General features: G+C 38.9%; 1 protein-coding gene across 4 annotated transcripts in view; it reads right to left on the reverse strand.

Moving 5' to 3' along the window:
• Positions 1–1,349: 1,349 nt before the first annotated feature.
• MAPK11 (mitogen-activated protein kinase 11) overlaps positions 1,350–27,491 on the reverse strand; it is a 32,580-nt gene continuing 6,438 nt past the window's right edge. For 2 of the 4 annotated variants that reach the window (XM_087764078.1, XM_087764079.1), the window contains 11 exons: positions 19,694–19,823; positions 18,676–18,734; positions 17,435–17,546; positions 14,937–14,966; positions 14,753–14,800; positions 12,237–12,351; positions 12,050–12,121; positions 10,351–10,430; positions 6,872–6,950; positions 5,298–5,471; positions 1,350–2,022 (listed from right to left, as the gene is read on the reverse strand). In XM_087764078.1, the coding sequence (XP_087620204.1) occupies positions 1,949–2,022; positions 5,298–5,471; positions 6,872–6,950; positions 10,351–10,430; positions 12,050–12,121; positions 12,237–12,351; positions 14,753–14,800; positions 14,937–14,966; positions 17,435–17,546; positions 18,676–18,734; positions 19,694–19,823 (973 nt within the window). In that variant the 3' untranslated portion in view covers positions 1,350–1,948. The other 2 variants (XM_087764080.1, XM_087764081.1) reach the window with 2 other exon arrangements.

Consider the following 27,491-nt stretch of genomic DNA (forward strand, 5'->3'; position numbering starts at 1 on the left):
GCAGAACAGGCTCGCAAGCTCATTATCAGATTTCAGAGAAAATAAAGCACTGAGCTACTTTTCTGTTAACTAGCAAACAAACAAATGAAAAAAATATATTTAAGACATGACTAAGTGATTATTTTCATTATGTAGTCAGACAAATAATTTAAGGATTTACAACCTTTTCACCTATTTTACTCAGCATGAAATTCAGTTGTGGCATGACCATTGCAGGCCTCATCCAGCTTCGTAGGAAGCCAGCGTAATGGTGGCCAGACAACACCTCAAAGGACTCACCAGAAATCCATGCAGGCATTTACTTTCAGATTAATATGCCTTGCAGAAAGTTGAATACAAGTGGCTGTATTCCACTAGATGCAAGTATCGGATAGCTGGCCAACATTATCAACAACAGTCCACCACTTAGTCCACAAATTAGGAGCACATTTTCTAGATGGAATGTTTATTTCTATTTCTCAAAGAAGACAAACAATACTGTATCAAGTATCTCTGAAAAATCAAAGTTCTTGGACTTAATTTTTTTTTAATCTGTTTATTAAGAAAAAGCTTTTCTTTTTACATAGAAAAAGATACAGAGGAAGGTAAATAAATGCAGTAGAATTCATTACCTCATGTCATAGCTGTACAACTGAATCTTAATGACAAAAGTTGCAGAAAACCTAAATATTACAAAAAGCCACTTCCAAAATGAGACTCTGACAGAGCGAGAATGAGACACAAAAATGAACAACATCATCGAACAACTGTGAATCACAAGTATGTAGAAGGACACAGCCAGTACACCACAAGAGGCCTCATGCCAAAGGACATTCCCGTTTCCCTATTATGCCTTCAATGGGGAAATCAGATAAATTTAATTCTTTAAGAAATCTCGGTATCTGGTATATCCTGCAATTTATTATTTAATTTTCCAACTTTTCAGAGCTGGAAAGCCTTTAAAATTTTCCTCAGAAAGAAACTCTGGCGAGATGGATATTTTGTTTTTCACAAACAAATTCTTAAATCGTCTTGTTTTGTCATGTCTTCCAATGGCAATTATTAGATTATTTTCCCAAGGATTATGTGAAGGAAAATAAGACAATGAGGAATATTGAATTCAAAGCTGTGAGCTGAACTGAGCACTCTTGCACTGCCATCTGTGACAGCCTTTGCTGAAGCTCGCAGAAGACTACAGAGATCTGCCGCGGGGCCTTCAGGGCGCCTTCCTGTGAACTCGGGCAAATTCACCAGCACTCCACCGATGGCACGGTTAAGAGTACCATCGGGAAGTAAAATCATCTCACAAATGGGTATTATGCGGATTAAAAAATTATACATGGGGAAAATAATGAGAACAGACACTTGAATGGCAACAGAAGACAAAGATTTATTTTTACTGACTTTCAACTGGTGTTAAGATTGCTTGAGAGACATCCAGTAAGTTTGTAAGACCACCACAGATATGACTACATATGCATATTCTGTCTATCCCACTACCACGCCCTCTCTTCATAAAGGCACTAACTATAAATAATATGAAAACGGACAGATAAAATGCCAGAAAAAAATGGATTGCTTGTATGGACTTCTATGTTTATGTTTCTAGACATTCATGCTTTAAATGTACAATTTTAAAATTAATTTTAAAAGTCACCTTTATTTTGGCAGTACAACTGATAAAATGAAACATGCAGGACACACAGCTCAACAGAACTCAGTGCATAATTTTGTCAGAATGAAGCGGTTCTTTATCACCCTTTGTGAGTTGGGAATACATTCATATTACAAGGCAAAAAAAAACCCACCCAAAGCAGACAACGCCTGGCTTCCGTATAATGCATCTGCTTTTCCACATCTTCTCCAACATCTTTGGATAGTAAAATCTATGTCTGACCACAGGTTAAATTGTATGGTTATATTTTACCAGTCTTCATAGTGCAGCAAGGCAAGACAGAGCTGCCTGTATTCACTGTTCTATCTCCAGGCTATCCATTTTTAAGTCGGGGGGTTTAAAGCTAATCACTTCTTCATAGGTGAGTTCTGTAGAGAGGGTGTAAGGGAGAGAGAAGAATTAGGTGATATTCTCTTCAAAAGAAAAATATTCCAGACAGAACAGTTCTATGGATGCATGTGACTTGTCGTTTACATTTCCAGCCTTTTTAGAGTCCAGATCCAAAACCAGACTGAATTCACTAGGAATCCTTCTGTTAACCTCAGATTACAAATTAGACTCACAAATACTGTTATTGTACAGCATGTCTGTCCCCTTCAGCTAATTACTAAAACACACAGGCCCTGAAATGGAAACATCAATTATGCTGTCAGATGACCTGCCAAAATGACATAATAAAAGACAAAATGTAATGGAAAATGGAAGCTTTAAAAGCACCCGAACAGGTTTTAAAATGTACACTTTTAACTGTGAAGAATGTTCTTTATCATCTCTCAGTCAATTGCCTGCAACATAAATCACTCGCAATTCTGTGCTAACGCCTTGGGATCTAGGTTTTGGGGGTTTTTTAGGCTTTATTGTAACCCACTTAATTTTAAGGTCCTCTGAAAAAAATTTTCTTTTCTCTTAGAAGCATGTAACAGTTCTATTTTCATCAAGAAGGGCTTAGCTAGAAACATGGATTCCCTGCTATTTCACCCTGCTTTAGGAATAGCCCTTTATCTTTTCATGCTGACAGTCATGTCCTGCTTTGTGCCTTGCACGGTAATGGAATATGTCGTCAGCGGCTACCTCCTATGTATTTTCTCAAGTTAGGTATTGTATTTTAAGGGCCAAATCCTGTTCACACATAAATATATGGCTAACAATGCATTATTTCAGGTTCTGGTTTCCAGTGATGTTTAAATCAAACGTGTGCCTATTAACTTGTTTATTAAACAGATCTGAGACAGCTGCTACACCTGCAAGTGGACCTAGCAGTCTTCTAAAAAGTATGTAAAAATCTTCGGGTTGAAGAGCTTACGCTCTGGTTGTGTTATGCCCTAGCATGGTGTATGGTGACCAGCGTGCCAGCTTCAGTGAAGGACTTCTCTGAAAGAAATGCTGTGTGCAGAACCCCTGAGGCAGAGGGATTCGTTAGGCGACTCTTTCAGTGATTGACTTGCGGCTATTAAGTAGCATCTGGTCACAGGCAGCCAGGTAGCAGCTAGAGTGGTCCTGACGGAACGCGGAGGAAGCCAGCGTACTCACAAATGGGACACCTGGACCTGTATTAGAAATTATTCCTGCTGGCTGTGCACTGTATGTTTATGAAGCTCCTTACCCAGTTCTCGCGCCACCTACTCAGCAGAGCGTACAGATGTTATGCTGAGATATGTGCAACTGGAGCCACAGCTAAGGGGAGATAGTGCATAGCATTCAACTCTGAATAGCATACTCTTGGGCTCTAAAATTCTGAAATATTTTCTAACTGACCAAACATGTCAGAAAGAAATCTATAAGCTTGGGCTGCAAGCCTCAGCAGTGTGCAGTGGAGGCCAAGGAAACTCTTCAGTGCATAACGTGTAAGACAAAGTGTCTGAAATCTCATTTTACTCCGGTGCTCAGTTTCTCTTAGGATTAAGCGCCACTGATTTTTAATTTGAACAGAAAAATAGGGGAAACACGGCATTGACATCTTGAGAAACTGGGTCAATATTTCATCAACAATATACATATTTTAGGCAAATGGTCATCTTTCATATCATCTTACTTAAATGTGGTACATACTGTACTTGAAAATAGAAAAGTTTATTCCCCAAGATAAAAATATGGCCAGGAGGAAGAGCTGCATGTCCTGCGCCTGAGATTTTTGCCTCAGGCCTTTTTTTTTCCCCTGTATAAAGAAGGAATTTGACCTGTAGTTCCAGCAAGGACAGTGATGTAGAAAAATATGATACTGTCCTTTCCAGAGAATTCACCTCCACATCCTCACTTCAGTTCAGAAAGTGTTAAGCTAAGATTGTTCCTGAAATAATTTCAACAGAGTTTCATCACAAACAGAAATCAGCTTCATGACTCGGAAATTGTTAAACTTTCCTGTTAAAGACTCAGTCAACTGAAAAAGTAGCAGAAAACAAATCATCCACTTGGAAGTACAGCAGCAAATTGAACATGCCTCTCAATAAACAAGATGTATGGGCGGTGCTGTATGCTGCCAGGTTTTGCAGAGGAGAGCATGTGTAAGGAGTAAGTGGTACCAGTCAGTCCTCCTTGTTTGTACAGATGCAGTTACGCTTCTAGAAAACCCTTTTCAGGGCTCTCGGAGGTTGCTTTATTGTAGAGAGACCCATGAGCCTGCTCCTGTCTTTCTTTAAGATATATTTGCTGTAGTCAGTCTGCTTATCTCCCCCGCAATGCCCAGGATAAAACATGGCACAAGTGGAAGGGCATGAGTAAGACATGGGAGGTCAGTATTTTTCATCATTAACCTACCCACTATGCTAATATATTTTTATCAAACCTTTCTGGAGTAAAAGTTATGGAATATACAAATAGAAACAGAAGAACATTTATCTTATAGAATACATATTTAATCTTAAGCCAAGGAAAGGACTTTACTGATAAACAGGAACAATTAGTTTTCTAGAACATTACTGTCAATTCAAAATGTCTAGTAAGGAATTTTTAGCATAATATGTCCTCGTTAGGCAATGATGAAATTGGACTGTACTTTTCAGTGTACTTGCAAACTTAATGTTTAGCCACCTGACTTCCGTGATACTGTAGTGCAATATGATCATGATGCAAGCATGGAATTAACTAATACAGAAAGGTTGCTGCAGTATTTCTCAAGGATGGGTTTTGGGCTGTCACTCCCAAGTAAAATCATCAACTCTCATCTCAAACAGGATCAATAGCATGATCTATTAATTCCAATTACTTGGCTATCTAAAGAATGATTAACAAAATACACATCTATGTGGAAAATATTCATTTCTGGTTCTGAACAAAGCTAGACCAGAATACCAAATAGCGTTACTTGCCCTAGGACAGTTATTTCAGCTCAGGATCTGACTTAGAAAACTAAAAGCAAGACAGAACGTATGGTTACCTGGTAACTAGCATCAGCTTTTAGTTAAGATTAAACCTGCTATAGGGAATCTAGTGAGGAGATGATAGAATGGGGGGGGAAGGGAGCAAAATCCAGAGAGGAAACACAACCCTTTCCACCTCTTCACCCCCACAAGCACACACATGGACTTATCTTGTTTCCCTGAGGCTTAAGAGTTCAAATTGCTCTGGTTAGAAACAGAGGAAAAGTGTTATTTAAGTAAGGTTTTGTTCTGCTGCATGTATTGACTACTCTGTGCAATTCTGTTACCTTTCCATTCATCTATGGTTCGCTCCTTATTCTCTATTGACTCATCGTACAGCTCGGCCTCAGGTTCATCATCTGGATCGTGATACTGTACAAAGTATGGATGTGCAAGTGCTTCCGAGGCAGTAATTCTTTTATCACTGTCTAATATAAGCATCTTCTCAAGAAGATCTACAGCTAAGGGAAAAAGAGAAACACAGTTCAAAGCCAGAAAAGACCATCTAGAAATAAAAAGAGAAGGCAACTGTTTACACACAATCTATTCTGACTCACCTTAAAGACAGTTAACATTATTGGCAAACCCACAAAATTTAGGCAATATAACACATAAGTTTTGAAGATTTTATACTGTGAGAACAATTTTCAGAGCTGAAGGAAGCTTCTGGTTTGCTTGTGGTATGCACAAAAGTTCATTATAGTCTATTTGATATCTGATTCACCTCCTCAGACATCCAAGGCCGCCATTCTGAAAAGATCTCTTGTGTGCTTAGAAGTTAAATATCCTGTGTTGTGCATCATGTGCTTAACTTGGTCCTGATCAGTGCAAACTTAAGTAAATTAAAATTGTGAATGTGAGATTACACTTTTAATTAGCTGCACCAATGAAATCATCAGATGAAAACCCCAAAGCAACTTTACAGGACCCAGCATAAAGAAAATATGTTTGAAGTCGACAGTTGCAGAATATTAGAAATGAGAGAGATCTGTAAGGCTGAAATTGGTTTTATATGGAAAGTTTATCATAACTATTTAAAATATTATATAAAAATTATTTATAGTGCTTTCATATAAGCACTGTCATTAATTTGCCTTTATGATATTAATATGTAGCATGCTCTCATGTACCTCATGCAAATAAATCCTGTTTTTTATAAGAAAGCATTCACAGCTACTTGTATTTGTAAAAATAAAATTGTCTTTTAATACACAGAACGAATTAAAAACATTTTAACTCATAGTACTTCCCTATATACAATGTTCTAACGTGCACTCGATGGAACTGACCAGGCACTGTAGTAAGATGACTCCGGTGACCCAAACATCTCCTTTGCCGTGCCACAAGAAATGGTTCACAGAAACACCTCTTTTGCACAGGAGAAGCAATTGGTTAGACATAAAAACAATTGTGCAGGATCAGACCAGAGGTCTGTCTAGCCCGGTATCCTGTGTCCAACAATGGGTAATATATTCCTCAAAAATAATACTCAAAAGGGTCATTCAAGCAGCTATACTTCCTGCTATATTCTTCTGCTCGCCAGCAATTTACAGCTTATGGCCTTCCTGAGCCAGAAGTGATGTCTCTAGTCTAGACCCCGTGACATTTTTATTTGTTCCTGCTATATATATAGCTGGCTTTTGCTTTTCATCCACAGACCGTTTTCCTTTAGGAGGTTCCCGTAATCTCCACCAGAAACAAAAGACACAGGCTTCATGAAGGGAAAACAATCTCAGGATGAAAGGTTAAGCAATGCTCTTCTCGCTGGTCTGATCATTATTATATGGGATCATATAGCAAAGGAAGGCTTGAGTTCCTATGTTAGTGAAAGATTTAATCTGTATCAGTCTGACTTTCTTACCTAATGGATTGGCACCACGAAATACTGCTTTCAAATCCTGTTGAGGCATATGTGGAAGAGATTCAATGTATTTTCTTGCCTAGGAATAAATCAATATACATACCACATGCACAGAGGTTAAATTTTGCCCAACAATAACCACATCAACTCTAAAAAAACAGATGTCATATTTTTTGTTTCTTATACGTGGGAAACCTTCTTTACATAAAACCATAATGTATGACTTTGTTTTAAACAGTCATTCCTGTATATTGCACAATAAGCCAGAGAGTTTTAAACAGGTATATTTTCCTCTAAGGGTTATGCGTTAGCACTTATGTTTTCGCCTATGCTTACTGGTTCATTGCAGTATATCCCCAGGGAACACACGCATCTAACGTTCGACCAGAAATTGCAATGTAAATCATCTTTCAGCTTCCCTCAGCGAAGTGGTATAATCCAGTCTGCATCCTTCCCTCCTCTCTCTCCTCTGTCAAACAGTAGCTTCACTAACCAAAGAACAAATCCTGATACTCCCAGGGTGCAGGTCTTCAGACCTTTAACAGAATTTATAGCTTGCCTTGTCACCGTGGCTTTGAAAGGCTCATCCAAACTCAGCTAGGAGAAGCCTACCCACATATCGGACGCACAGCTGTCAGCGTGGAGCCTGACATTACACGAGCTACGTGTTTCTTTGCTGAGGTAGATAGGTCGGCAAGAGAAGAGGCTGAATGCTGGTCCTAAGGGCTGGGATCAGACAGAACAGGGAATTCTGAAATGGAACAGTTAAAAGAAGAGGAAAATGGCTGTCCCCAAATCCGTAAAAAACCCAGCTGGTCTTTGAACAAACCTTAATCCTTTTAAAACATGTTTGTGTTAGAGGGATGGCTCCCTGCACACCTAGTAATCCTGTTAGAACGAGACTATCTGCAGGAGGCTAACTAAGCATCCTTGGCCCACTGAAGACAGCAAAGGAAATAAAGTTGTTCATACCAAGAAGCCCCATGGCTTCAAGTGAGACATCAGATTGAGAATTGTGGAACTATCTTCTAGACTATCAAGAAGCAACTATAAAATACTCTGACATATTGTGCAATCCTACAACCACACTTGGGAAACAGTTCCTGTTCCCTACACTGTTCTCTCTGCCATCATCTTAATTTCTACAGCTACAATGAACTGATATAAAGATATTTTAAATCATTACATAGCATAGTCTCTTTTCAAGCTGTGTTCTAATTTAATGAGGCAGATCTATTTATTTTTCCTGCTTCTTGTAAGATGTAAGCATATTCTATCAAAACTCTAGAGTACCATTAGTGACACATTGCAAAGTCTTACTAAAAGAAGCAAGCCTTCATGTGTTATGTCCCCAACCTGTTAAAACTATATTAGCATTTTCCCTTTTTATTATGGGGGCTGACAGCAAGGCTTTCTAAGAGGATGATTTCTTCTTAGCAGCTGTAGCCAGTCACGCAGAGAATGGTGTTTAAAGACTAGTCAAACACAGGCTTCACTCCACCTATTTTATGCCCCTAAAGTTCATAAAGGCAGTAAACACCTGCTAGAAGGTCAGGGTGTGCAGCTCCTATCAGAGTTAAGTCTTCCAGGGCATTAGTTTATACATATATATGAACAGCAGAGCAAAAGAGAGCTGTCACACATTCTTGCATGGAAGCTATGGACTAAGGTAGAAACAAGAGGTAAATTTATCTTCTGACAAACACCTGTGGATTTGTGGATTATTTGTTTCTGTATGGACATTAATTAACATCACTAATCCAAACATGACTGAACAAGATACGGTCAAAATTATCTCCAACCTTGCCCAGAAGTCCTTTGAAAACAACACAGACCTATCAAAGTATACTTACCAACCTGTCCCCTCTGCTTGTACATTCACCACAAAACCCCCACCAATAGAATCCAGACATTTAAATTATTCTAAAAATAATGAAATGCATTCATCGTTTAAACCCGTATTAACATGAAAGACTGACAAAACAGCTCAGTAGCTTGTGCTGAAACATCCCATGAGGTTGATCTTTTAGTTTGCAATTCTTTAATCCTCTACTTATAACTGAAAACAGGCTTGGCATTTCAGAAAACCTCTGGCCTTGCTGTTAGAAGAATGGAAAAAATTGTCCGGGACTGCAAGCTGCATTAAGAAATATCTAAACAATAAGGCCAAAGTACAAGGTAAAGAAGAACTAGAACGAAGGAACAGAATAGACACTCCCTTGCAGGAGGCAAGTACCTCCAAGCAAGGTACGTATCTCCTTTGACATTGCTCCTCTAACCAGCCAGCAGCAGCCCAGAGGTGACCTGGCAGCACTCCCAGTCATTAACTTGGTTTTTGTGTTCTCCCTATGCTCTGAAGGTATAATTAGCCCCAGTGAGACAGTTTTGGGATTCCTGTAGCTCACTGAGGTATGCTCTGAAACACAAGAAATTAAAGACAAAAGCAGATACTATCTCCAGTAAATATTTAAGATGCTTAATCTCATAATCAAAAAGCTTACAAACTGACTAGTTGGGGGTAAATCACTCATTTGTATACACTACTGTGAACGCGTTACTGCAAAAACCGTAGGATCTTAATAACACACAAAGGCTATACAAGGACCTACAAGGCCTTGTTGTGTGTGGTGGTGTGTGTGTGTTGATACACACACAAACTGAAAAATAGCCATTAGTATTAGTCTGAGGTGTATACAGAAAAGGTTTAAGAAAACAGCTTCAGCTCAGGAGGTATCTGTGTGCTGTTTATCTGAATTTTTACACTGTGCCCATCACCTGCCTTTATCAGTCAACACCACATCTCATTCCTCAGCTGGATATCCACAATTATTACTTAAAAGTGAATTCTTCAAATGTAGCTTTAGCAGAGAAACAAAGTGGAAAGTGTTCATTTACTAGATTACTATTTTAACGAAGTCATATGGAGAGTTAAAACTCACACCGTTAACTACAGATATTATCACGAAAGTGGACCTCCCACAAGCAGTCGGAAAGATGAATAAATACCAATTTCAAATTAGGGATCCAAGTAAGAGCACTCCTGTAGCACACACATTATTTGATTCTGGTATCTCTGTTTAGGTCCCTTACAACAATGGAAAGCATCAAAATTACAGAGACATCAGATTTAATAACAACAATATAATGCTCTGAGCTGAGCATCAGTTTGATTTTTTTTTTTTAATTATAAGTATAGTAGCAAAATAAAAGATCATCAGGACCAATTGCAAAACTTTCAAAAACTGAGTACATGAGAACAAGTATCAAAACTAATCCAGCTGACAGTCAAGGCATTTGGATAGCTCTAAAAAGAATATTTTTTGCATGGTGGCATTCCAGCAGGAAAACACAGAGATAATTTTAAAGTGTTTGCTCATTTCCAAATCAGAGTATCTGCGTAACAGGACCAGTGACATACAATGCCAATTAGAGAAAAGAATGATAGAAAGTCAGTTAACCGAATGAAGCTGTGAACTCACATGTTCTGATGATATCTTCTTCAGAAGTTCAGAACTGGGTGTGCCCACAACTTCCATTATTCTCTTTAGCTGATCGATATCTGCATTATTTCAGGGAAATAAACAGGACACCTTCCTTCTGGGTTTAAACAATTAATGAGCTTTCATGCAGATAGTTAAGATGTTTAAAACTATTCAGCAAGACAATTCCATCGTAGTCCACGGAAGGATACCAATTCATACCTGCTTAAGCCTAGTCCTGGAGTATCAAATTCTCTATTGTACTATATGAATCTGTCAGGCGTGCCTGTACATGAGAAAAATACATGCAAAATATTGCTTTCCTGTCCAGCTCCCAATTTAACATATTCTTAAGCTTCATTTTAATAGCACATTTATGTTTCAGTGATCTGAGGGATTTCTGAAGAACAGTCTAATACAATACAGCACATAGGGCTAGATTACTAATCTGAGGGCTGGTAAGTGGAAAACTCTCATTCGGTAGCTTTAAAAACCTGTTTTATACCAGTCTCAAGATTAAAAACTTTGAAAATGTTCCTTTTTCATTGTCATATATGACCTGTAAAGTATATTACATTTTCCCTAGAGACTCAAGGTTATTTTACAGCTTTATTTAAACTGAGGTAATCATATAATTGTAGACAATATTTTATAACAGCAAAAAGTATCTTATTTCTTGAAAACTAGACGTATTGATTTTTCCAAATACCACCTATCATGTAATCAAATAGTCTGAAGCACAGTCATCATCCAGATGATGAACATCTGGACAATGCCTGTGGTTACAATAGAGCCTAACGATGCTGAGCACAACAGAAAGGTCAGCAAGGAGACCTGGTCTCTCAGCTCTCTTAACAGTTTTTCAGGCAATTCTAATGTTATCTTGTTTAGCACCTGGCAATGGCTTAGTTTTAGCAGAAGCATTTGCTTTTTGAGGGGTTTCAGAGCAGCGAAAAATGTCAATATTCAGTACAGAAGAATGTGCCTTTGTTTCTCGTATTAAAAGCTTTCCTCCTCTGATGCAGTTCTTTCCTCATTCCTCATTATGTGTTTTTCTTTGGTTTTCTTTTATTATTTTACAGCTCTCCTCAGCAATGGCTCTTTTTTTTCTCCTGCCAGCGCAGGAAACACCACTGGAAATCCCCGGCGCTCCAGCAGGGACCACAGCACAGCGCTGAATAAAAGACAGGATTTTGTTGCTCCTGTGGCATTTCTGGAACTGCTGGCTTTTTTGATAACAGGACACAATATGCCTATTAACTCACTTATTATTTAAAAGTTAATTTGTTTGCATTTTAGGAACTTCCAGCCTAAAAGCAGTTCTATTTTTTAAAATTATATTAGCTGATCAAAAAATATTGCCTTTACTCAGCTTCAAAGTATGTTATTTCAGTAAGATACACACATGGAAGAAATCCGCTCTGTTGTAACTAGGTTATTATTTAAATACAGATACACAACAAAGAATAAATGTAACTTATTGTTGTTTAGGAACATCTGTTAGTGGTTTTTTTCCTACCAGTGGGTCTTATATTCAGCTGTTATAGACACTAAACTGAAAGATTAGCAAAAATTGTTTACTGTTTTAGAAGTTTGTTACCTCAAAACCATTTGCATGGAAACACTCAAGTCATTAGGAAAAAAGGCAGAATTAGAGAGTATTTTCATAGCTGCATTTTTTGTTTGATGTTAAGGATACAATCATCTCCTGGAAATAGGGCCTTCCCTTTCAATAGCTCTGCCATGATGCATCCAACCGACCAGATGTCAACTGCCAAAACACGGAGAGAGAAACGTGTACGATGAATCGAAGGGATCCTTCAACAGAGTTGCCTCTTGGTTTAAAACTATCCAGCTGTAGCAAAATGCAAGTCTCCACAGTTTACCTGTTTGATTGTAGTGCATCCAGTTTAACATAATTTCTGGAGCTCTGTACCATCTTGTTGCAACATACCCGGTCATTTCATCATCAGTTTGTCGCGCTAAACCAAAGTCTAAAATCTACAGAATAAAAATAAAATAAAATAAAATAAAAAATAATTTTTAAAAAAATCCTTTTTCACTTTTGTTATAGGTACTGATTTTCCTCATTACTCATTTCTGAGTTTATCCATAGTCCCTCACTATCGGTGAAGTAAACCAGCAACACTGCGGACGAGCTCATCTGCTCTCCCTGCTGTAGCCCTGCAGCCTACAGGTCTGCATAAAGATGCTTCCACTGCGATGAGCCTGGCCCTTTTGTCCTCTAAGGCAAACTTTACGTTTTGCCTCAAGTTCAGTTTTCCACTGACATTCATTTGCTAAAAATAAGCACTGTTGCTATAAAAAATGAAACACTATCAACTGGGAATGTTTGTGTAAAATGCCAACAGCAAGTGCCACTGGCCATTTAAACATTTAAAGACCACACGAGCTGCTTACAAATACGCAGAATTTCTGTTGTTTCCCTCTCATGTCTATCTAAGGATTTACCCAAATCGCGCATCATTCCGATGCCACTAGGAGAGCAACGTATATCCTGCGTAACAAGGTAGATTTAAATCACATACCATCTGGTTTTGGTAGAACTCCCCCACAGAAACAACAAAGGAGCTCTGTTTAGGTATGCATATTACTCATAGGCTTGATAGCAAAATGTTCCCCTCCATATGCTCTTCCTTGCTAAGTTTACATTGACGGGAAGTTATTTCAATTAAATTTTTCCTGCTCATTTCTTTGCTTTCTATTTTTTGATTAGTCTATGTCCCACTAATTTTGGAGCTAAAAGGTATCCCTAACTCTAAGAGAGGCTGCTGTGAAAGGGCACCATCTGAGCCTCAGTGCTGTTCGTTAAGTCAGTCATCTGAGCTAGTTAGCATCTCTTCAAATAGAAATGTGAATCAAGATCAGTGGCAACCTCCCCTGATGAGATCCAGGATTATTTATTAAGCTGGTGGCTAATCCTTTTCATTGGGAGTAAGAAAATTTTAAGAGTATCATTCAAAATTCCTCAGTTATAATCCAATTTAAAGATATAAAAAGGCTAAAGAAAAATATTAAGATATAAATAACACATTAACATCTTTACTTCTAATATACCTTAAAAAGCATGAGGCAAACAAGGCATGAATAATGGTGTGAAACTCGAACACTAATGCCTTATTTTTATAAGGGTTTTGGCAATATTTTTCTTTAATAGCTGATCCCTTCTATCAAATGTGTACACACACATTTTCCTTCTTTTTGCTTCTATTTCCTTTTTGTTTGTACCTGGAAATATCCACTAGTTTGTTCTATTAGAAAATAATTTGGTATCAGAGGAAGTAAAGCTATAAATATAAACAAAGAGCAGTGTAACAAATGCTAGGCAGGGAGGTGCACAGATACCATAATAATACAAAAAAGAGATTAAAAGTCTCCTTTACTTACAGTACAAAAATACAGCACGCATTTTAGAGTGCATGATCAGACCCAGATGACCCATAAAATTTCACAGATGCTGAACATACATGCATGAAGACATTAAAGGGATAATCACGAAACTTGCTGAGCATCTGCAAGTGTCACTAAACCAAACAGGAACTACAGCTTCTCACCACAGATCCGGATTAGTGCGAGAACCTAACTGCACTGCTCTTATTCACTGTTGTGATTTTTTGCTGGTCTTGTAGCATTTGGAGTCTTTTCTTAAATCCCTCGCAGCTGGAATAAAGTGATTACATCAGAGTCTCAGTCACAGGGAGAGAGATGTTTCTGGCTGTCATGGAGAAATGCTAAACTTCTCATTCTTAGGCTTAAAGGCTTAGAAAGCTAAAAGACATCTTTTCCTTCTCCAGAGTCTCATGCTTATTATGTAGTATCGTATCACACAGATACACAAAGATATGTATTTATATAGATGTGTACATTAAAATAGCATTTGAGAAGTGTGGATTACAGGGTTCTTTTTGATTGGTGTTTGTTTGTTTGTTTTTTTTTTACTGCATGTAACTGGTAACGTACCTGGTAATACTGGTATCTTTTTTCATATCATTATTTAATTCAGCTTATATATTCTATAGATATAAAAATGAAAGTTGTTACAAGGCTTCATCTAAACATGCCAGATGCAGATACATATCACAGGTCAAACTTTCATGATATACTCAGTTAAGCACTCACTCATAGGGCAAATTATTAGCCTGTGTACTATCTGCAGGGAACTAGGGATGAAAATTTTGCAAAGATAATTGTGTTCATACTAAATTAACATTTGGGAGCAAACATATGTCCATGGAAATGGGTTTTCTATGCCAGAGGAGCAACAGCAGCATCCAGTTGAAATTAATGGAATCAGAAATAGAAATGGTAGCTAATGTTTTCTCACAAAACTATCATCTTGAGAGCTTTTACAACATTCTTCATTACAAAGCATGATACCTACCCTCAATTCACAGTCTTCATTTACGGCTAGGTTACTGGGCTTCAGGTCCTGTAGGAGAGCAGAGAGAGTTAGTCAAGTACGATGTTAACCTTTCAAAGTATGTTATAACTATGTCTTAGTAACACATTTGATGCATGGAGGGACACACTCCATTCATTTTTATTATCGCAATGAGTGAACTCACCCGGTGGATGATTCCAGCTGAGTGAATATACTGTGAAACAAAAAGGAAAGAAAAAGGTTAAGATTTGAAGTTAGAGGTGAAGGAAGGTATAAGCCACTCATCTTTTCGCTTCCGAGTGATCATTTTATATGCAGAAGAGACTTAGATCATGCTACATGTTCAGATCAAACGGAGGTATGACGAACTTCAAAACCTCCTTGTTTTGTCTTATCCAGAGCTGGATATTTCAAGAAAGGTAACCATGAAGACTAGATTCTACCATAAAAGATAGCGCTTGCAGTCGTTCTTCTGTTCAAAGTTTCTCACCAATTTGGAATTTGTTCCAGTCTTATCTGGATGTCCATGTTGGTCAGCTAGTGGCTCAGTGAAGTCAGGGGCCCAGGGAGCAGTATGGGTGACCCCTCGATGACAGAAGTCACCTTCCCATACTGAGAACGCTGAATGCGGGTGAAAGATACTCACACCCTGAGACAGGTTAGTGAGGAAAATACCCACCTAAGCCACAGCATTACTTCAGGTCCACTTTCAAAGCAGTATTTCAGTGGCTATTTAGTGTCTCTGCTATTTTACATAACACATTAAAACTCAAAGATTGAGAAAAGCTGACTCTGTAATTACCTGTCATTCACTTGTTAGGACTAACAGCCAATTTATCTATGATCTTACCAGGATCAGCAAGACTTTGAAACCCTTCTCTTCTATTCTCTAGAGGTGAATTCACCTCCTTTTTTTAGGAGCAGAGATTACATGCAAAACCTGTATATATCAACTGGGAAAACCCAAAGAGAACACAAGGGCATTCTTCTTGTTCCAGACCTACGCACTGTTTATCAGCAGGGCAAGGCCACCCCTGAGCGCTCCTCACCACAGCTGCGAGCAGCTGAATGAAGAGGAAACCAAAACCACCGCTTGCAACAGAAGGAGCTGTGTCCCTGCTCTGCTGAGACAACGACAGCAGCTCCTCTCGGTGCCACCAAGCAGTCCTCTACCAGCCAGCTCAGGAGCCTGCCAAACTACGCAGCTCCACACTAATGCTTCGTCTGCTCAGACAGCTTCTGCAGGGCACGAAGCCTGTGCTTCGTACTGCTGAACGCACCTACTAGCGTGCCCAAAGCTTACTCAGGTATGTGATTACACGTTGTAATGACTCCAGCATAGATGTAAGCGAGGAGTTATATATGATCAAATGTTCTTCGACTAATGAGACGTGAGAATTTCAATTCCAGAAGAGACGAGCCACCATCAACCCCTCCCCTTCGAAACAGAGCCAGAAATGCACCTGAGTGCATTTTTGAAATTAATATTCACTTTAGAGCACAACTCTTACTATTATTTAGCTCTGACACAACATAGCCTTATATTCAAAACCGCAAGCTGGATAATTAACTCCAGAATCCATCTTCCTAATTAAGCTATTAACTTAGGTAAATGAGACAAAGCAATTAAGGGCTCAGTTCTGCAGTTTTTATTCACTAAAATCTGCACTTAAATTGACAGAACCCACATGCATGAATAAGAATTACTGTCTCGGGCACAAGGTGACTTGCTGAAAATCATGTAATAAGTATATTTCAGAGTCAGTGTTTACCACAGCTTGCTTTCAAATATACAGTTATTTTCCATGTCTTAAATATCAATTACTGTTAAGTTAGCTACTAAAGCAGCTGACCCGTCTCTTTTCTTTTCGCTTATACCTGGGAAAATCATCACTGGTCTGAGAAAATGCTTATCACCTAGTAATGGGAAGCATTTTCTACGTCTTCTCCTGTTTGTAGACACTTACATGTTTAATGCCAGTAAAATGATACATATTTTAATACTTTCAGAAGAAAATTTTGCTCCAGTTTCATTGCCAATCGCCTGTGTTATCTAATTGTATAGATTTTAACTGATACAATTAAAGAAAACAATGACTTACAGGCAGAGTAAATCCTAGGTGATTGTGTGCAACATCGTACATTGCTAGGATAAACTTCTACTTCCAGACATTTCCCAAAGAACCCAACTAACTTGGTTATCTCTTCATCCATGTGACGCCCTCTACAAAAATTAGGGCTGTAGTTTTTCAAACTGTCTTTCAAAGTGCAAATGCGAGTTACTTGCCATATCGTTCTTTATCAATTTCACATTCTTCAGAAGTTTTTTCACTACCTTCTCATGACAGGTGAAGTGTCTAAAAACACACTGTGCACTACAGAACATGTTCTCTTGAGACACTATATAGCAAGTGATTCTCCTTTGATAATAACTTTAATAGACACTGATCTAAAGTTAATGTTCAAGGGGAGTATTCACATGCATTGCACATGTAAACATTGGCAGGCTTGGGGTTTTATTTCTGGTTAGAAAAACGATCTGATAATTTCTGAAATGATTGCTGCTATCTGTGCACTCTTAAGACATAGGAAAATAGTGTTTAAGTACTGTCACTGCAATGAACCAGTCATTACTACAACATTTCAGTTGCTGACTCTAAAAATCCTGCATTCAGCCAGTACCTTAAGACCTCGAAGTAACTGATAGATGAGAAACTGTATATGGTCATCCGTTAACTTCTGGCACTTCACAATGTTATTCAGGTCAGCACCCATTAAATTTGTCACAAGATACCTGTGAAAATAAAACAGAGAGAGGAAAACAAAGAAACACACCTCATTTAAGAATGGCAGAATGTAAATCCTTCTAAAAGCAGCAAATGTAAAGAGTAACCACACATTCCTGTGTAGGTTGCTTTTCCATTTTCTACTAACACACAGTTTATGCCCTTTAAATCAGCTATGAGCTTTCATAATAGAATCACAGTTATGAGATTTAATATCATGAAAAAGAAAAATCCTTACGGTACATTAAAAGCTTTTATCTCTGTTTTCTCCATGACACGCTACGGCAGTTCAGTGAGAGGAGAACACATCGTATTTTGAGATGAATAAGAAGCCTCACCCAACATGAAAGTGGAAGCCTGAGGCACTGAAACTACAGTACCTGCAAGGCCCCGTAATATCTGATGATGGAGATTAACATCGGATTGGTTGAAATAAGAGTGTTTTGTGTAACTTCCCTCCCTGCCCCCACTGGAAGTTTTATTTCTTGACAAATTTTCCAGAAACATTGATTCTTTTCCAAAAACAGTGCTGGGACAAATGTATGCATCTATCATACCCAGTTCTGATTTGTGTAATTTTGCCCCAGAGTCAAAAGGGTTTGGCCACTAATTCCCATGGAGACAAAAATATATTAATTACTACTTCTTCTGCTAAATTGTTTACCTAAGTGCTTATACACGATGTAAACCAAGAGCATAAATCGTATGTTTGAGTAACACCAAAATACACCTAGTCCTAGGTTAGTCAGAAATCTAAACTAAATTTACCTTGTCTCAGTTAACCAACAGAATACTTTCCTGCATTCCTGAACTATCCCATCTAGCTGGGAAAAAATAATCTACAGCTAACACATAATTGAACTGAAAAAGTTTTAAGTTTACTGGCATTTATGCAGCATCAAACCATTTACCATGTACCTATAATCTTAGTAATTACCATTCAAAAAAGTGCAAAAATGAGGCCCATCCTCCTGCCTCCTCTTCTGTGGAGAAGTTGCAAAAAGAGTTATTCGGCCTCTTCACACAAAGCCAACTGTGGTTGCAAGTCTATTAGAAAAGTATGTGCTTCCTTTTTAAAACCAGAGTGGTACTTATTTACTTACTAACTAGTTAGAATGATTTTAAAATTTTACTTACACTTCATTAAAATTTTCTATTGATGTTGCAGGTGTAAAAACATCTAGCAATCCTATAACCTGAAAGATGAGGGAATTGACATTTTATTTTTAGAAATCTGTAAAGCAACATGTAATTAGTATTGACAGTGCTTAGCATTTTGGGGATGAAACTTAGAAAAATATGACATATGGTCATCCTGAAAACTACAACTGGCACAATAGGTGGTCTATACAGGTATAGCCTCAGCTATCTCCATGACCAACAGAAAATTATATTAATTACAAAAAAGTAATTACAACAAGACTTTAGACAATCAGAAATAAAGGCAGGAAAAGTAATGTCTCATTACAGAAAAGCTGACACATGGCTTATACACTTGTTATACTTAAGATTATGCGCAATTTCATGGGTTATCTTGTTCTGTTGTTGTTTAACTTTTTTAGCATCCTTTCTCCAGGATACTTTTCAATCCACTATATTTTATTCAGGCTTCAATTCATCAAGTTACTTTTAAGCAGGTGGATACTCCCACTGAAATCAACTGTTTGCCACATAAACATAGAGTAGTACTCAATTATTTGGGGCCTGAAGTTCTGCCGTCTTCCATTTAGATAGTACACTGCTGTTAATTTCAATGAGAGTATCTGCCTTTAATTTCTCAACAGAATCCAAATTCTGCAAAAGCAGGTCTGAGGTATTTCTTTTTCCTGGACTGATGTTTCAAGAGCATCCAACAGTAGTGAGCAGAACACTCTTATTACTTTAGTTAGAGAAGAGTAGGACCACTTGCTTTGGATTTCATTAGCTGCATCTTCAAGATGAAATTAGATAATTTTTTGTTAAAAAGGCAGCCTTTTACTGAAAGTCTCTAAAGTCCAGTGACTTCACCACATGTAAGATGGCTAGGTCCAGGTATCTTGGGCAGCTAGGCAGTTGCATATACTTTTCGGAAAAGATTGTACCTAACTGAAATTAAGCCTATAGTGCAAACTTTTGTCATAAAAATCCGAAGGGAAAGAACTCACTCTCCACTTACGTTTTCATGCTTCATGTGCTTAAGCAACCGAAGCTCTCGGTAGGTCCTCCTCGCGTGAATAAGTGACTGAAAAGGTCTTGAAAGCTTTTTTACTGCCACCTTCTGTCTCGTTTTGGTATCATAAGCCGAACTAGAAGAGGAAAAGAAAAAGTCCACGTTGATGGCATGTTCTACTTCAAAGCTCTCAGCTAGTTCACTGGAGAAACCTGTACTCTCTTGGGGGCTCTTGCTCCTTCCTTCGCCCTCTTTCACCTTCTACTCAGGGACTGCAACCGTGGGAGCCAGTCAGCAGTAACTCTGAGTATTCAAAGACAGTTCCCTTGTCTTCCACCTAGCAAATTACTAATGCTTATGATAATGTTCAGGACTCATCGCCAGGTAACCCTTCCCCATATGGCAGGAAAAGTAACCACAGAATTAGCTCCATTAGTGCAGCTCCAGCCTCCAGCTCCAAGGCAAGGCTCATAGGGAATATGGGGATTCAAACTCTGGGTCTTACTGAACAAACTGGAGGCTTTACTAATTAGAGGAACGCTGCCATGGTGTCTAGCAGTATTAATTACCTACGTGACCATTAGCTTGCTAGACGATCATGCCACAAAACTGGTATCAAATTAGGATGTTGACATAGCCAAAGCCACTCCGCTTCCTTGGGAAATGCTGGTAACAAGTGAAGAACGGGTACACGTCTTACACTCCTGCCCACAGATGCTGCTGACACACAGCATGTGCTTAACTTCCTACAGATGGAGATGCCCTGCTAAAGAGGACACTAAATACACACGTCACCATTTGCACAAAAGGGAGACCCACTGGGTTTTGTGCATTAGAAAGACATGACAAGCACAACAAGCCACAAATAAATGCTGCCTGTTATGTTGCACGGGAATAAAAACAATCCCTGTATGTATTACTTCATGATACTACACAGTACAATTCTAATAAGATTCAGTTTGCTACCTTCTCTTATGAAGAAAATAAAGGTCTTTAAATTTTTACTCTTATCCATTAAGTTAAAACTGTGTTCAATTAAAATACCTTGAAATTCTCTATTTAAAGTGTGGATAATGCTATCTATGCTTGCTAGAGAGCATTAGCAAGCCGAGAACCTTCACACACATTTATCTTACAGAACTTTTTTGGAGTTACAAACACAAAAATTAGATAACATGAAAAATGCATGGAGCAGGATGACAACAGTCAACAGTCACACCAAGTGCTATTAGCTCCTTTTGAACAGTGTTTTAGACAGTCCTGCAAATTGTGGTAGGACACTGGATAGAGACAAAAAACATTGATCGTGCCTGGAGTAGCTCCCAAACTAATACACCGAGCCTATAATCAGCTCCAAGTAGGTGGACTCCTACACATATTTGTTGTTGTGCTAAAGTCATGAAGAGCCAAGTGAAGAGCAAAGCCTCTTTATTTGCAGGCAGCTGGAGGACAAGGTGGTGTTTCTAATGAGAAGAAATAAAGGATACAAGCAACAGATGGGCAGGAAGAACAGAGTGGCATCCGAAAGGTGATCCTGATCCAGTTATCCTAGAATTTACCCAACCTCTGTGAAGGCCAATGCAGGGCACAATCCAGCAACTTTTTTATTTGATAAAAACAGAGTGAGAGGAAGTCAATTTAATCAACAAGTTTCTTGCAGGCACCATGGAAGGAGTGAGTCACTCATGACATAAATGAAATAGATAAGCAGATTACTTAGCTAGTTTCTTGCAAGCATCACAGAAGTGGATCTTCAGGGAAGTTTTAAAGGTGTACAGGGTTGTGGCTTTGCTGAGCACCTCAGAAAGGGCATTCCCTGAGCAGAAGAAAGCAAGCATAGGAAGGAGGAGATGACTGGTATCACTCTGAAGAGTGGGTGGAAGGGATACAACAAAGACACTTGTTCCCACAGTAGGGTAGGAACAGTTACTCAGGATATGAAGATGCTGTGTTGCTCAAATATGTGGAGCAGCTCAAGGAATGAATGATGTGAGAAGAACTGGCAACAGAGATCTCTTACATTCCACACGACTGGCCACAGGGACATGAAGGTTGCACAAGTAAATCTGAAGAAATAAAAAGGAAGCCGATGCTTAGCTGTTAATGTAACAAAGATTAGGTATAATTGTGCTGTGTATAATCCTGGCCAATGAAGCCACTGGAGACCACCACCAAGTCTCACAAATACATACTCTCTGTATCCTTTTCAACTTTTTTCCAGTGGAAAAGGAAATGTTTATCCCGATAAATAAATAACATTGTCCAAAACAGCAGTCTGTGCTTAACATCTCAGCTCTTCTGGTAATTCACAAGCCTTCCCACTCATGCTCGTACCGGTTTGTGAAATACTGTGTACATTATACAAGGCTAGGAGGAATTAGGTTTTAAATCCTGTTATCATGATAAACATCCCTCTCCTCCCAATTCTAAGGTCAAATGTGTGTTTCAGTTGTTTAAAAACCACTGATCTTTAAGATGGATTGCTTTTTACCCTCCATATGACTCAAGGCTGCAAAGCTTTCAGATGGTACAAAGCACTAATTTTTTAGCTTCAGCAATTCTTACGACAGCAGCTTTTTAGACCCAGGATGGAAGCACATAAGGGGAGAGGAAAAAAAAAAAAAGTAAAAGAAAAAGAAAACAAAGAGCAACTTGAGTCCTGGGGCTTCCAATGGGAAATTATAAATTTAAGCTGCACAGGCCAGGGACTGACTTGGTTTAAATGAGTTCCTCCGCAGTCAAGAAACCGTACCAAATGATAATCAGAGCTAATGCCTTCAGGCTCTTTCCTTGCCTGGTTTACCATCATCATAATTCAAGTTATTAACAGTGACGCATTCAAAAATATAGATTTCACATTGTTTGAACTCTCTCGTTTGTCAGATTCAAGGATGACTTGCATCTGTGATCTCTGGTGCTGCCTCTGTGATCACACTTCGCAAGCGGCAGGCCACTGCCTGCATTCCTCCCAGCGTACGCTTACGCCTCTTATTTTAGACTCGGTCTCTCCCTCTTCTATTATATCATCATAGCTGCAATCTAGGTTGTCCCCTGAATCCCTCATCATCCCTGAGTAAACTGTTAGGTGGCAGGATGAGCTGCTTCCCTTTCTGTGTGATTTCTCCAAAAATATTCAGCTTTCAGACTAGTCCCTGGATAGGACATCTCTGGTCCCAGTCACGGTGAAAATATGGGCCCACCTGTGCTTGGCACCTGCAAACCCTTCCTTGGGGGCCTGTAAAGAGCCCAACTAAAATGATTCAAAACAGCTTCTTAAAAAAAAAAAAAAACACCCATGCTGTTAACTAGTTTGATTTAATGCAGAAGAAAAGGGTTAGAGGTCCTCACCTTCCCTTACCCTGCATGACACCCAACTCACACCCTCCCCACTTCTGCACCAAGACTGGAGAGGGCTTCTCTGCCAGCCTCTTGGTGTTTGCATCGCCTCACGAACAACTGCCGGCAAATTACAGCGCCTTTTTCTTTTGCAAGGTTATTTTCTACAGGCTTCAGCTTTGGCCAACCACTTGTGTTTATACCCAGTTTATACTCACTTACACCTGGAAACAAATCATCCTTCCAATGGTTCAGCTACTGTTTCCCGAGTTTCTCTGGAACTACTTATTCTGAGGTGTCTTACCTCTGATTATGATGTTACCTCCTGCAGCTGGACAGAATAGCACGATGGAGATAAAGTTTGATATTTGCAAAAGGATATCATCTCCCATCTCTAATCTATTCTTTACTGTTAGCATTTAATTTGATGTAGGCAGTCAAAGTAAGTGACTTTTTAATTGCATATCGTACTTCTGACATCACCATTAAGCAGTATGCTTACATGCCTCGATAGAATACAGGACCACTTTAGACAGACTTCCTATCATAATTTAAAAAGAAACACAATTATTACATTTTTAATTTACAACTTTGTAACAATTTTAGCAATAGCTGTTTCAGATATGATGTTCTTGACCCAGAACCCTTCACAGTTATGATATTTTTTGCTGTCTGTCCTTTCTAAGATCAAGGATAAACAGCCATTATTCTGCTTATAGAGATGGCATCATTTTCACACAGATTAAAGACTTTTCCTTAGTGTGATTTTCAGTCATTGCTTAAATTAGATTTACCTTTTCAGTGTTGTCAACTCCTATATTTAATAATTCTATTGAAGATCCACTAGATGATATACAAATCTCTATTTATATGCACATTTTCCCAGTTCTTAAGGTTTCAGAGAAAAGTTTGAACATAGGAAGCTAATGCAGTCCAAAAACTCAGGAGGCAAAAAGCACATGATTTTAACAGCCTCATGCTAACTTTGTGACTTTTGATGGGGCATGGATTTTTAGTAGCTGATGGCCGTACGTACGGTCATTTCCCTAGTATCCACAGCCAGTTTATCCTCTGTGGCTGCAGAGCGGTAACACTGGACAGACAGGCCATTCATGTGCACAGCCTGCTCAGACCCTTTCAGGGCTTTTGGGATTAGAGGCACGCTCTTCAGCTATGGCTACTTAGCCTTCAGGATCGAATTTGCTTCAACAGCTGGAGGGCTGCTTGCGGGAGCCCAATCTAACAAACCACGCATGGAGCCAACTCGTACCCTCTTTAGTAGACTCCAGTATCCAATGCAGGAAGAACTCTTCCTGGGATCAACAGCTCCCCTTGGACTACAGCCAGGCCTTGAAGCTCCTAATGCTTTGGGCTCAGAGGGGGCTTATTAGCTGGGCATAGTACTACCCAAAACGCCTAGAAAAAGCTGAGCTTGAGTACAGTGTCTAGAGAGTTCTCTTCATTCCCGGAGCCAGCTCAGGTCTAGCTGCTGCAAAATGAAGGCATAACCCAAGCTGGTTGTACGTGGTGCCAGTCTTGTGACCGCAGCGAACTACCCATTTACTGTACGTTACCTGTGTCAGCCGATATTCCATCCCCATCACCCTAGATAACCACAAGGTTTTGTTTGTCTATAAACTGTGATTTTATGCTTGTGGAAGCATTGTATCTATATAAATAATTAGGTATACTTATTCTAAGTGATTCATTTAGGGTTAAGTGCAAAAAATACAGAGAAGACTCTTTTCCGATTTATTTTATATAATTCAGCGTCCCAGCTTGCGAGGCTGTTACCCCTACATCATCAGAAGTTTGACAACTGGTTGGACACACGATACCAAACTTGGAGAGAATGCTGTACACAAGCAGATCCTTAAATTTGCTCCATGTGACAACGACACTGGGTCTGGGTTTTTCCCATATTGTTCTAGGCTTCTATTTTTATGTCTTTCACTGCAGCACAACACAAGTTTCTTTCCTTCACTGGGTCACATTCCTCCAGAACACGTGAAGATTCCCCATTACATGTAAGTGTTAAGAGGAAAAAACAGAAAAAATGCAATTCATGCTCAAAACACAGATTCACGTGGGCAGAACTTTACTGATTTTGGTGAGAAAGAAGGTAACATCCAGAAAACAAAATGGAAAGTACACAGAATTTCTGCCACATATTTAGTACAGCCACAACTCTGAGCTCTTATCCACAGACTTCGGCATCCTTTCACGTACCCATGGAAGAAGCCAGTATGCCTTCCATTACAGGAGACATGAACCTCCTTGTGGACAAACGTCCCCTTAATTTGCAAGATCCTGAATTCCTGAGAAAAACAAGTAACAGCAGCAGAAGGGTGTAGGTGAGCAAGCATTGAGGGGAAGGAACGGGAGAGGGGTCAACACACAGAGAACCTAATCATTGAGGCAGGCAGCCCTTACTGCACCACGCACTGGCAAGTAAGATGGAAAAGGGGGGGACACAGGAGCCCTGCCTTGGGACATCTTCTAGTGCCCAATCATATAACCTGAGTTCCTCACAACTGCAGTGAATGACAACCCTTTTTACATTTCTTGTAAGTGTAATGTAAGTGAATGAAAGTTATCACCTGAATAACACGGATTTTGTTTTTTGTTGCAAGGTTTGGTTTGTGAGCTTTGTCTTCTGGGTCTTCTCCAGGATCTTGCTCTTCTTTTTAAAAATACAACCTTTTTTTTTTTTTAAATAAATAGAGCTGCTTTTTGTTGAGATATAAAATAGTCTTGAAAAAAGCACACACAGCATCTATCCAATACCAGAAAATGGACCATAATAGCTATTGGCAGTGCAGCAAGAGAAGAATAGAAAAGGCCACCCACAGTAAGCCTAAGTTAAGCAGCAAAGTAAACCTAGGAAATGGTTCATTTGTTTCTTCTTTATAAATGTTTTGTTACTTTATGCAAGTTCAAGTTGGTGATTTCCACCCTCTAAGAGCTAGATTTAAAGTACAGAGTGTGTGTTTGTTTACTAGACCACACAAATCACAACATGTACATGCATCAGAAGGAAGCCATAAAGAAAAATGAGATGGAAGCAAGACAAAAGGTGGGAGGATGAGTAATGGGCAGCTCTGAAATGACATGTTAATCTCCTCATTAGAGAAAAAAAACAACCTTGCTTGATGATGACAGGTTATTGTATTGTAAAATTACATCCCATCACTTGGATATTATTCCAATACACCATGCTGAGCACTGGCATCAATTGTTTTGGCTTTAGTACAATCACTGTCAATTATCTCAGATTAATTTACCACTGGATTAAATATAAAAGCACAAAACATCTCTTACATATGCAACATAATTGTTCCATAACCAACATAAAAATATATACATGCTTTTAAGCAGATGCTGAAAAATACTATAAAATAATTGCTATCCACGTTTACATGAATACATCACCAGTCTTCTTTCAATGTAACAACATGACCATAAAAATGCTGTATCAGTTTCTGAATCTGCAAGCTATTTTTTATTTTCTGATCTGTCTCATGTCTCCACAGTGACCTAAATATTCGAATAACTTTACAGAAGAGCAGTCACACTTTTCTAGGTGAAGTTACAGACAGTACAGCTTACATCAGTGGGAGTGATGCATTTAAAATCATGCTTTTCAGAAAAACATACAGAAGGCTGGAGTAATAAGCTGTTAGCTTCCTCAGCACACGGAACCAACTCATGGATACTAAAATAATCATGTACTTTAGACAGCCTATAAGCCCAATGTCAGTATTTAAACAAGAAAATCTGCCAGCTGCCACTAAGACAGTACACTGCTAACGACAGATGTATTCTATTCAGCATTTCATTAAAAAAGACTGCCGCGGAGTTATAAATTGTGGGCTTAGAAGCTACAGGTAGACATGCTAGTGGTTAATCTGGATATAAAGTTTAACATGAAAAATGTCAGTGCTTTCAAATACATTACATAAACCTAACCAGACGAGATCTCACATACATTCTTGTCCTCCTTTTTCCTACTCCTCCTCCACTTCTCCTTCACGTTTCCCGTTTTCTCTCTCTACAACAGCCAAAGTATTAAATGGTAGCAATTTGTTCCCAGGTCACACAGAGGTTTTGAACCGCCCTCTCCCTGCCTGACTGTATACACAGAACTCAGATCCTGGATTTTTGGTACCAACTAGCTAATAGGTTCTGAAATTGCAAACAGCTCCTTGGGAAGCTGTGTCGAAGCAACAAGGCCCTAAGACTTTAAGGGCTCCGGAACAGGGACTGTGTCCCCTAGCCAACTGCAATCACAATCGCAACCGATGGCAGAAGAGGAAAGCAGTTAGCTATGCCACTGCTGCATCATGTGGTCAGGAAGGTGCATATTATAACAAATTATATTGAAGTAGAGATGGAGGAGACCTCTGCAGAGAATTTTTATTCTGCTAATGTATTTCTCCAGTCACACAGAAAGCTGTAATTCCATGAT

This window comes from Nipponia nippon, unplaced genomic scaffold (genome assembly GCF_047370975.1).
Source record: "Nipponia nippon isolate SJK-2023a ecotype South Korea unplaced genomic scaffold, ASM4737097v1 scaffold_3, whole genome shotgun sequence".
Lineage (NCBI taxonomy): Eukaryota > Metazoa > Chordata > Aves > Pelecaniformes > Threskiornithidae > Nipponia > Nipponia nippon.